Below are 13,077 nucleotides of genomic sequence, written 5' to 3'. Positions count from 1 at the left end.
TTTATCTATTTCATGTCTCATTCTCGACCGAGTGACATTATAGAGATAGAAAGTGACAACCAATTCTTGTTTCATACGTTAACTTCTGTCTTAAGGAGCTATGAAAAATATATTTTATTTATTTATTTATTTGGGATATTTGCTTCATTTAAAAGTTTTAATATTATGTTGTTTGTTACTTCAGAAACTTGTACTTTTTTATTATTAGGTAAATAATTTCATATGGCTCAGGGCAGGGTCGGTGGGAGCCCCTAAGGTTGGGGTTCAACCTTTTTATAATCAACTTGAAACCATAGAAATAATAATTACATAAAAATTAATTCACTTTTAAAAAAGAAAATTAACATAGCTCGACTTAACAACGTATCATTTCTTTTATTCCTTCTTTCATTAAATGGCTCGTCTATTATTCTCGATGCATTACTATAAGCGAAAGTCACTTGACAAAAATGAGAGTTCCAATCACAAGATATTGCCCCTCAAAACATTTTTTAATAAAAAACAAACAAAATTTAATTAACATCAATCGATACTAGCTTGATTAAATTTTTGTCATCATATGTCCAAAGATGACATCTAAGGTAGGTCACCATCAAACAATTGCATCAAAATCCTCCATTTTAAGCCAACGGACCCCCACAAAATTGGACAAAATTTAACATATTAATTATTAGGATTTCATCAACTAGAAATCTCTTTGTTCATTTAAGAATAATAATTTTTTACTCGTTTCAGTGTAGACGAATCGAATAACTAGTTATACTGTTTGAATCCAGAGTACCACATTGTATCTTAAAATTTCATCTTAAAAGGTCAACATTATCAAGAGAAATGACAAAAACTATTACGTCTTGATTATTATGTTTATGTATTAGGAAAATAGAAAGCCATTAACAATATTTATTAGTAATTGAAAGAGTGAGGATTTTTTTTACAATAAATGAAGTTCAGTAATTAATTTAAAATTAACCATCGAGGTGTGAAATTAATGAATAAACTTACGTTTTCAATGATCCACGGCAATAAATTGAAGTTCGATCATTGGTTATAAATTTGAATAATGCTATATGTACATCTTCTCTTATCACTTGGATGACATTCCTTCCTATGTGAACGAAATTTGTGCAATGATGTGATAGATTAGTTTAAAATCAAGAGTGTAGCTATTACCACGTGGAAGAGTGTAAAGAAAAGTGTAAATGAGAGTGTACATGTAGCATGGTTGAATAAATTTAATCATCAATTCAACTACGCCTGATCAAATATTTTATTGATAAATAAACACGTTAACAACCCTACTTCTTGCAAATTAGTAGATTTTTCAGAATTAAAAAATAAATTTTCGCCAATAGGAGTGCTTATGGTCGGTAAACAATTCAAAATTGGATTCAAATCATTGGCCAAAATAAGTTGAAAATTTTGAATTAAATGCAACTTGAAAAACAAAAAAGAGACAGCTGAAAGGTTGATCATTTCTACCAATTTCCTTACAAGATTAACATTCAAATCCCATCTAGAAACTTATAACCTGCTCTTATCTACATATCTATAATCATAAAAAAAAAAAAAAAAATTATAATCAGTAATTAAGCATAAACTTCATATGGCCACCAAAATTCTCAAGGAAAAAGCAGAAGAAAAGTATAAAACTTTAACTAGATGATGAAGGATTGTGGGTAGAACTGGTCCATGGTGGTGCAGGATAATTTGGTGTGTTTTCTTGAGTTTGATTTCCCTGTGTCTGTGAATCAAGTGTCTGTTGTTGACTGGGGAATTGCAGAGGATATGATGAAGAAGAAGCAGCAATTGATGAAGCATAGAGCTGCATTTGTTCTGACAAGCTTATGGGTTGACGATGTTGTAAATCAGCTGTATTCTGAAGTAATTGTGAGTATCCCCAGTAGTCCCTGGCAGTTCCAGATATTTGAAAAGGTTGACTTTGGAAGAATGCTGGTGGTAGTGGTGGTGCCGCTGCTAGGGTAGTGGTGGGTGGTGGCGGCAAGTTTACAGTTTCAGGGAAATTTAGTTTGGCTTTGTTGCCTTTGAATCTGAAAGCAGCTTCATCATATGCTCTGGCAGCTGCTTCTGCTGTTTCAAATGTACCTAGCCATACTCTTGCAGCTTTGTGTGGATCCCTTATTTCTGCTGCCCATTTCCCCCATGGCCTCTGCCTTACCCCTCTATATTTTCTTCTTCTTTCTCCTTGGTTTTCTGTTGAGGTTTCTGGCGGCGGTGGCTGGTGTTCCATGGTAGTGGTAGGTGGTGGCGCAACGCTTGTATCGCCCGCTTCAGCCACCTCTGGAAGCCAAATATAAAAAAAATAAAAGAACGAACAGGTATTCCACAAAATTGTGACAGATTTCCGTCAAAAAGTATTTCAATTCAATGTTATTTCACATGCTAGCGATGGATTTTCGACAAAGGTATTTCAATTCAATGTTATTTCACATGCAATCATATGGTCTCCCTTTTTTACTCGATCGTTAAGAGTGTTTCGAAGAGTATTGTTAGTAGCACTGGAGGAACTCGATGTCAATTTTGAACATCATCGACCCTGAAGTTGAAAACTTTTTAAGGATCAAACAGTATTTATCAAACTAACCAGTTTTGACAGAGAAAGATGATTCCCCAAACCCGCCATAGATCCTCTGGACTTGCTCTGGAAACTGAGTAACACTATCATCTTGATCACGTCTTCTCTTCTGTCCAACCCAAGAGCCAGAACTCGAGGAAGAATAAGGCGACGAAGACGGATACAGAATATTGCCAGGGCCACCAGTTCCACTTGGATCAGGCTTAAAGTTCCATTCCCCGTACGTCTGTCCCGGGGCGGCTATTGTCGGTACCATCGCAGGCATCTCCCTCGTCTGACCGAATCCAAAAAACATGGGTTCCTCCGATAGTAGAAAGTCTGGTTGTTGCATTCTCTCCCATGATTGTGCTGGTTGATGAGGCTGAGCAGTGGTGGTTGGGTTGGCGGTGGTTTCAGTATTACCTGGTACCACCGGAAATCTGATAAACTCGCCAGTGTCTCCTGGATTCGCCACCTTTGATACTAAGAACATGTACCAAACTGATCAAATTAACAAGATCCAAATCCCAAACACATATAACTTCAAAGGTCAACCTTTACATCCACCTTTGTATAGCACATCAAACTTGAAACTTGTTCAATGTAACAGTGTTCTATCTCTCTCTCTCTCTCTATCTGTCTGTCTATCTATCTATATATACACACACACACAGAGACACACACACCAGGTCACTAGGGTCACCTTTGAGCAGTAAATATCGACAATCTGCATAAAAAAATTGCAGAAGAAATTGCTTTTTGTTTGCTTTGGTTGAAGGTAGAATGCAAAAGAAACAAGGAAGAAGAGACTAGTATAGCTAAGTTCACACCGTTTGACCGATGATGATGCCAGAATTGTATTACATGTAATCTATCTTTTGCCCCTTGGAATTATTAAAGAATGTCGGTTTTGTACTTTGAGACGGAAGAGAAATCGTCTTTGAATTGGGCTCTCATTCATGAACAATAAATATATAAAATGGAAAATGAAAAACGTTTTCATATTTTCTTTTTTAGTTTCTAACAAGTTGCCATATGGTCATATTTGATATCACGTGAACTCGTCAATAAAATGATTTTTAATCAAGCCATACGGCTGAAAAATAGTTTAATTTAAATTTCGCTATTTTAACTATGACTTGAAATCAAATCAGACCATTTTACAAATTTAAAAAATGAAGTTAAAAAGCGTATAGTTTTGCCAAAAACTCGTCTAAATTGGACATGGATCGTATCGATAAATTATCATTTTAACCTTCAAAATAAGATATAACTATTAAAATTTCGATATAAATATGGATAGTGTGATCAATTTTCATTTACAAACTCGATAAACCAATCATGGTTCATAGTTCATACATGAGACTCTAAGCCCTCTTCACATTGCAAATGTTGTAACTTATCCCATGAGGGGATACAATGTAAGAACAAGTTTCGCTTCTTTCGCCCTAGAGATACTATTTATCCTCATAAGTTGAGTGAGAGTTGATATGTATAATTTATTTGTTTCATTACCAATAACACTTAAAGATATTTTGTAATCATTAAAAAAAGTAATGTTTTAAGTGGCCTAGTTAGAAGAAAAAATAAGCGAAGAAACTTCGATTTAAAATCGAACCAATTTGTTAGATTTAGGTTTGAATTATTCTCAAATAGTTTTAAATAATTTGAGTTTTTCTTCGGTGTTTTTAAACGGTTTGGCTTTAATATATGTAGAAACTGTTTAAATCGGATCACTTACATCCCTAGTGAGTTTTGGTCTTTTATGTCAAATGGAAAATTTTCGTCTAAAAAAATAAAAAACAAGACAAGTCGTTCTTGTGTCTCAATGACTCGATGCTATTAGTAGCTTGGTACTCCTTCCTCACTCTCGTATTTGATTGCAAAGGCGACTTAAACTATCCGGGGACCTTTGGGGGGCGGGGGATATTGAAGGTTTTTTTGAAAATTATGATAATTTCAAGAAAAATAAATAAAATCAAAATTATATTTAGGCCCCTTGTTTGGTGTAGATTAAAATTTGATAAATATTTTAAGTCAAAATCAATAATTAATTTCAACCGCATATTTTATAGGATCCGTAACTTTTAATCATACATTTCATCAACTTTTTTTAAAATCTACTAAATTTTTAATTTTAATCTACACCGAACAGACTAAATATCTTGTGCATATTCAAATACAGAGTAGGATGATATCAAAAATATAGTCCTTTTAAATTGTTGTACCACCAAATATGCCTCCGTTTGGTGGGATTAAAATAAGATTTTCAATCGATTTTAATTAAAATTAATGAAATGTGTAATTGAAAATATAGATCCCATGAAATATTTGATTAAAATTTATTATTATTCAAAACTTCAAATGAATATATCCATCACCATCAACTTCGGATCTATATTGTGAAAAAAAAAAATAATAATAATAATAATAATAATAATAATAATTATTATTATTATTATTATTATTATTATTATTATTATTATTATTATGGTATCCAAACCACCTATTCTGCTAAAACTTTCATTTTTAGTGCAATAAATGGCCCCAAAAGATTCAAAGTTTTATGGTATGAAAAATGCAACACGTTTTCACATGTGAAAGTAATTAAAAATTAAAAAGTGGAAAACATTTTAATTGACATTTAAGTATCAATTAAACAAATACGCAAAATAAAAAACTTTCTAATAGAAAATTTGTTGATCTCTATCCATTGAGGAAATCGATAAGGATTGAGATTTGGTTTGGTAGATAATTCAAAGTGGACTTCAGTCAACTAGCTTAATGTTCCACGTGGATGCTTTAGTCAAACTAAAAATGAATTAAAAAATAATGTCTGTCTATGTAACATTATATGACATGAGAAATTAAACGTAAAATTATGTGATTCATTTAATTGAACTTAAAATGTCACTAATGTTGCTATCTGATGTGATGTTAGATTCAATGTTTTGAATATAATTTGTTTTGAAGATTAGATGACAATTTTTTGACTGCTAAAACAAAAAGAAATATGTGATTGAAAAGTTATAAATCCACAAAATATATAATTAAAATATTATTTTTAACTTTAATTAAAAAATTTATTTTTATTTCTACCAAACGTGAGCTAAATCTTCACTCACATAAAGATGATGAATAATGTAAGAATAAGTATTACACTCGAGAGCAGAATATAGCATACTATATGCTTATTTAAGATGTAGCACAAAGCCAGAGTCGGCAGCCGGCTAAGACCCGTATTTTTTGATATTTATCGAATTTCAAGAATTTCATTCCAAATTAATTTTACCAACTAAATTCTCTGAATTAGATTTTTCCGGGATAATTAAAAAGCTTATCCGAGTATGGTTGAATTATTTATAAAATTTTGACCCCTGTGAGTAATAAATATTATCAACAATTATGCATTAACACTAGAGTTCTTGGTCATTGGTACTTAATAAAAAAAAGTATCTCCATGCCATTGGAAAGTGAAACAGAGGAGAGAATAAAGGTGAATAGGCTTATGTGTACCATAATGAGAATCATCAATGATGCCATTGCGATGCATACTATTATCATTCATTAATAAACTTATCATTTACAACACTCTCTAAATAACACATTATAAAATACGTCTCATTAAAACACTGCTTGATAAAAACTCAATGAGATAAAAAAACCAAACGAAGGAAAAAAAATACAATTATTTTGAAGTAGTAAAGATAAATAACGCCTCATAAAAATCTTATTAGGAAAATTCAATGGAATAAAACTTAAGTTAAGGAAAAAAAAAAGTATAGCTACTCCCCCAAATATTGATCATTGAAAGTCTTTAGGTCGATACATTTCAATCTTGTGAACCAATTTCTTGAATATAAATGTTAGCAGTGTTTTGTGAATAAATCAACCACATTATCACTTGAACTAATTTGTTAAACTTAGATGTCTCATTCTTATGAAACTCATGTGTATGAAAGAATTTTGAAGAAATATGGTTCGTCGTGTCACCTTTTTATATAGTCTCCTTTGAGTTGTACATGTAAGCTATATTGTCTTAATACAAAATTGTTGGACTTGCTTTATTGAAATTAATCAACATGATTCTTGGATATGATGGGTCATGTTTCTCAACCATACACATTCTCACGCATGCTTCATGTATTGCAATAATTTAAAAATAACTTGAAGATATTGCTGCAAATAATTGCTTCACAAATCTCCATGATACAACTATTCATCCATGTGTAAACACCTATCGTATTTGTTTTTCAGCTTTATGTGAGTCAAATAGATAACCTGCATCTATATATCCCAATAAAGTAAATTTCAACTTCTGAGAATAAAATAATCTCAAATCAATAGTACCCTTTAGGTAACAGAAAATATGATTAACACCATTCCAACGTTTTTAAGTCGGTGAAAAGCTTCTTGTAAAGAGATTTACAGAAAAAAATTATGTCTAATCGAGTGCAGTTTTCAATATAAATTAATGCTTCAATTGCACTAAGGTATGATATTTCATGATCAAGAACCTTTTCGTCGTCTTCGAGTGGAAGAAATTGATCATTTTTCATATCAAGCGATTGAACAACCATATGTGATGCCAATGAATGTGCATTATCCATATAAAAACGTTTCAAGACTTTCATTGTATGTAGATTGATGTGCAAAACATCCTTATGAAAAAGGTTCAATCAACAATTTGAGACAGAATTTGATTTTTTTCCAAATCTTCATCTTAAATTTAATTTTCAAATAATTTGCAGTTTTGTCGAACTCTTAAGGAGTTCCAATTAAATTTAAATTATCAACATAAACTGTCACAATTGAAAAATTCAATATTTTTTTCTTTATGAAGACACGAGCAGACGTAGTCATTTTTATAGCATTCCTTTAATAGATATTTGTTGAGGTAGTCATGCCACATACATCTAATTGTTTCCATCCATCTAATGATCTTTGTAATTTAATTAAGAACGTGATTTTTCATGCACGTATCGTTTATTCATGACACTTTAAGTTTTTCGGGAACTTTCATATATACGTCATTATCAAGTGAACCATATAAATAGTCAGTCACTTCATCAATAAGACGCATATTGTGCCTTTGTGACAGATTCAAGCTAATTAAAAATCTAAAAGTGATGATGTCTATTATGGGAGAATATGTTTCCTCATAATCCATTCATGGTATTTGTGAGAAATTTTGAGCTACGAGTCAAACTTTGTTATCTTGTAATTTCGTTATTTTTATTTTTCTTTCGTACAAAAATTCATTTATATCCTATAGGGATTACATTTTAAAGTGTTCGAGTTACGGGTCCAAATACTCTTCGTTTTTCTAAAGAATTCAATTTTGCCTGTATGACTTCTTTCCATCTTGATAGTTTCTAACAGACTGTAGTTTAAAATCCTCATTTTGCATAATATCAAGAGACACATTAAATGTAAAAATAATATTTATAATAATATTATTTCGTTCTCATAATTTATAAGATAAATATATAATTTATTGAAATCTCATTATTTTCGTATGATTGTGATTTTTCGAAACCATATTTTCAATATTTGATTTATTTTAATATTACTTCTTCTGAAATTTTTAGTTGGTTTTTCTCTTGTACTTTTCTTTTCAAAGTACAGAATCTTTTGAACCAACTAGTAGACCACACTTCTGACGCATTTGAGATTAATTTGCTATATTAGATTGTCTAGTAGGGACATCAATTTTGCTAAAATACTTCTGCTAACATATATGACTTTGTCTCTTTTCTTGCAACAAGCATATCGGATAATTGATTTGCAATTTTTTACAAATGAATGATTTTTTCAACTTCTTACTCATATTGATTGCTATAGGGGTCAAAGTATGATAGAGTTGTTTCATAATATGAATTTTTACCTTATTTTTTAGGATATAATTTTTCCTCTCCCAAAGTTGGAAAAGTCATTTCATCAAAATGACAATCTGCCAAATGTGTAATAAATAAATCATCCGTCAAATGTTTTAGATACCTTATAATAGATGGTTAATCAAAACTCACATAAATCTCAAGTTTTCGTTGGAGACCCATTTTAGTATGTTATGGGGGGTAAAATAGGACTTGGACAGCACAACCAAAAACTCATGGGTGAATATTAGGTTCATGATCAAATGCAAGTTGCAAATATGAATATTGATAGTAGATAGTTGATCTTATACGAACCAATCATGCAGGATGTAAAATAGTATGACACCAACCAGAAGTTGGAAGTTTTGTTTTCATAATTAATAGTCTAATAATAAGTTGTAGACGTTTAATAAATGATTTCGCTAAACCATTTTGTGTATGAACATGCACAATCGAATATTCAATAACAATCCCAATTGACATACAATAATCATAGAATGTTTGTGATCTAAATTCACCAACATTGTCAAAACGACTAATATTGATTGAGTAATCGAAGGATTACACTTGTAATTCTATGATTTGGGCAAGTAGTTTAGCAAATGTTACGTTGATAATGGAAAGTAGGCAAACATATTACCATCTAGTAGAAGTATCAATTAATACCATAAAATAAAGAAACTGTCCATATGGTGGGTGTATTGGTCTATATATATTTTCATAAATTATTTTCAAGAAAGTTTGAAATTCAATATTGACATTTGTAGTTAAAAGTTTAATGACTAACTTGTCTTACAAACTAGATATACATAAATAATTATTAGGCTAAAAGAATCTTCTAGTTCTTTAAATGATGTCTATGTGAATTGCTTATTATTCAGAGCATCCTTATAACTCTTAGGATGTCCAATTCGACCATGTCAAAGTAAAAATTTTAATGTCAATAAATCTCTAGTTCGTGACAATATTTGATTCAACTATTTTTAAAAATACATAATACCTGCCAAATGAGAGTACGTGAAAATTTTATTTTCTTTGCTTCTAGCTAGATACAAAAGAAGTTAAGTAAAGATTTTAACATTATTTTATTGCATTGTTTCAATGTGATATCCACTGCATTGGCTATCTTTAAAATTAAGAAAATTTCTTATGGATTTGCTAAAATGAAATGCACGGTCAATATATAATTTTATATTATTTAGTAAAATAATACAAACTCTTCCAGAGCTTCCAACGATATTCAATATATCTGATATCATACTAACATTATTTTTTGCTAATATTAGGTCAAAAAAATATCTTTTATCTTGAAAAATAGTATATGTAGCTGCACTATCAATCAAATAGATATCATGACAATTCATCATAAATTTATAACAAAACATATATATTTTAAAAACTTTAATTTAAATTTAAAAGAGTAGATATAATTCAATATTATGAAATTAACGATGCACAATGAAGTTTCAATTTTTTTTGCAAAAAATAAAAACATATTTTAAATTGAATTTCTAAAACAAAAGGAAAATATTAGAAAGTAAACTAATATATATCTTCCATCACACCATTCTCAATTAAATGATCAATATTCTCATTTAGATTAGCAAAAAAATCAGAGACATCCAAATGAGTCGTATCAATTGGACCATCATAATCGACAAAATTTGTCTCCACTTTTCTGTTTTTCTTGATTATTTTTTGTAGAAATCCACAAAATGTTTTGATGTATGATAAGTACATGTTCAATATCTTTTCATTCTACATGTAAAGCAACTTTTTTCGTGCTCATTTTTGGATGTGCTAATTTCGTTTATTTTGTGCTTTTGAAATTGTAGCATTGTTGCTAATAATTTTGTTGATTATTTCATCCATAAAATATATTCCACATGCATATTCACGTTCATGTCCAAATCTGTATTCATGTCCTTGTCTTGATATTATATTTACTTCAAGCAACGCAATATCATTTGCTTCAGGCAACTGTACAAAACCAGTTAGATGTAACCCATGATTTTTCATCAACAGCTCATTATTTTACTTAGTCACAAGCAGACAAGATATGAATTGAGTACTTTTTAAAATCACGCTCACGATATTACTGCTGCAGGAGCACATTCGAAACATGAAAAATGGAAAAAATTTCTCCAACATATTTTCATCAGTGATTTTTCTATATACAAGGTTAATTTAAATATATTCTCAACAATTCAAGATTGTACTCACTAACAGTTTTGAAATCTTTCAAATGAAGATGCATCACTCATAGCGAGCTTTGGAGATGACTATAGTCCTCTGATAATCAAATTTTTCAGTTATTTTTTTTCCAAGAATTTGTGGATATTTTTCAGCGAGAGATTAAACTTTCAATTCATTATGAAGATGCTGACGAAAAAAGGTGAGTGTTTTTGCATGATCTTACAGGGAGTTTTTATTTTCTTCTTTTATTGTCTCTTCGGGATATTTTGAGACAAGATGAATATCAACATCAAGTACCCATAACAGATAATTTTTGTCATGTATGTTAAGTGCAGCAAACTCAAGTTTTGTGATACTTGTCATTTGATTAACTACACAATAAAGAAATGCAATTAATTTTGGCAAATACTTTTTTGGAATATTGAAAATATAATTTATACTATTCAGCAATAAGTAATATTCTTCAAAAATATTAATTATAATGTTGTACTACTCAAGGAACATGACAAACTATTTAGAATAGAAAGATCTAGGATTCATACTCTTCAGAAATATTAATTACAATACTGTGTTACTTCAGGAGCAACAACATGATAAGTTATCAATTTAAAATTTATAGAAGAACATCTAAAAATATTTAACAAGATTAAAAATATTAATTACCGTACAAACATGATATAAACTTATATATAAAAAATAATTATCAAATGTGATGATTGCGATACGAATTCATACAAATTTCGATACAATGTACGGAATGCGAAATTATGAAGTTGGGTGTAAACAAAAAAGGTACCCACGTGCATTTTTCCAAAAAAAAAAATAATAATAATAATAATAAAATAATAAAAATAAAAATAAAAATGAGGAGTAATACATTCTAACTTTGAACATAAACCATGGAATTATGTGTGAACTATTAAACACTATTAATTTGTGAGACAATTAATTGGGCAGTTGGGTAGAGTGGTACGCACAATTGATTTGGACAAATTGAATATAATTGCATTACAAAGATAAATCAACCGAAATTTCGTAAAGTAACTTTTAATATCATAGATTGAATGTGAATTTCGACCAATTACAACATAAAGTTGAAACGTACACAAATTAACGTGCTATATGCACGTATATAAAAAATTCACATGTCACCAAATTAATTTTTAGTATATATTATAAATAATTCTACTTAAAAAAATGCTACATTCACTAGATTTTAAAAAATTAAACTTTTGTGCTAACGTGTTATGAAAAAGAGAAGAGATAATAAATGTCAGGAGAGAATAATTTAATTTATCAATGGAGTTTCTACATTAAAGAAAATAATAAAAATATAAAAATATTAGTTCTAGAAATTTCAACCGGCATTTAAACAACAATAAAAAAAAATATTTCAAATCAGAACAAAATTTCATTTAGTAATATTACAAAATAATATTTCCTGACAAATTTTGCCCAAAAGTAATACTAATAAAATATAAAGTTAAATATAAATAAAGAAAATTTTTTATTTGGAATAAAATAATAGTTGTTAATATCACAATTAAAATATTAGGTGATGAAATATTAAAAGATAAAAAGAAAGTGAACAAAGAACAAAAATCAATTTTCGTCAATGATTAACGATTAAAGTGCCATCCGTGATAGTCAACAAAGTCACGGACGATGTCTTCATAGGTAATTTTTGACAAGCGTATATTGATAATTATATGCATTATCTCGCGTGCGCGTGTACACACACACATAATCACAATGGTTAAAATGTAATTTTCTGAGATGGATATATAACTATGGCCAACGTTAGGATTTCCATGGTTGGTGGCTTCGCTTAGGTACTATTTTTGATAGCCCATTTAATAATTTCGTCCGTTTGAGACTCAAATGCACAGAGAAGAACGACGAAAATGTCGGATTGAAATCTCTCTCATTAATCAATTCAATGGCCACGACAATTTACTACCAAAGCACCATCGTTAATTGTTGATTACGTAAGAACATTGTGAAGAGTAATTATTTACAAGTGTGCATCTATAATCGTTTACAAAAGGTTCTTATTTATGAACTAACCTACCTTGACGAAAAAATATGAAAGAATGATTGATATTCTCTCACATGGACTAGAATCCTTGCAGAATTAGAGATGACAAAAAAACTAGTCCCTTCTCGTGAAAAGAAAAAAAAAAGAGTTAATTTGAGTGTTATTTATTTTGGATTTAAAAATTTTGAATTTGTATTTTATTTTCTAATAATAGCATAATTCGAAATTTTGAAAATATAATAAAAATAAAAAAGAAGGTAGCAAACGGGGCAAGCCTGCCACCTCGCCCCATCTAAGATAGGGTTGGACAAGGTCTAAACCAGACCCACTGCCATCCTTATGTGGGACCCATGTAATTTAAAAGGACAAAAAAATCCTCCCCCTCGCCCCCCCCC

The 13,077-nt window shown here is 30.0% G+C and overlaps 1 protein-coding gene across 1 annotated transcript; it reads right to left on the bottom strand.

Annotated features, from left to right (window-relative positions):
- Nucleotides 1–1,448: 1,448 nt before the first annotated feature.
- On the bottom strand, nt 1,449–3,445 carry LOC111373050 (ethylene-responsive transcription factor ABR1-like). The gene is made up of 2 exons (XM_022995516.1): nt 2,603–3,445; nt 1,449–2,298 (listed from the first exon to the last, which is right to left on the bottom strand). Exons 1-2 carry the CDS (start codon nt 3,063–3,065, stop codon nt 1,652–1,654), a joined length of 1,110 nt encoding a protein of 369 aa, XP_022851284.1. The 5' UTR covers nt 3,066–3,445; the 3' UTR covers nt 1,449–1,651.
- Nucleotides 3,446–13,077: the final 9,632 nt, after the last annotated feature.

Source organism: Olea europaea, unplaced genomic scaffold, assembly GCF_002742605.1.
Source record: "Olea europaea var. sylvestris unplaced genomic scaffold, O_europaea_v1 scaffold1066, whole genome shotgun sequence".
In the NCBI taxonomy this organism is placed as follows: Eukaryota; Viridiplantae; Streptophyta; class Magnoliopsida; order Lamiales; family Oleaceae; genus Olea; species Olea europaea.
This window is presented reverse-complemented; position numbering and strand designations above follow the sequence as displayed.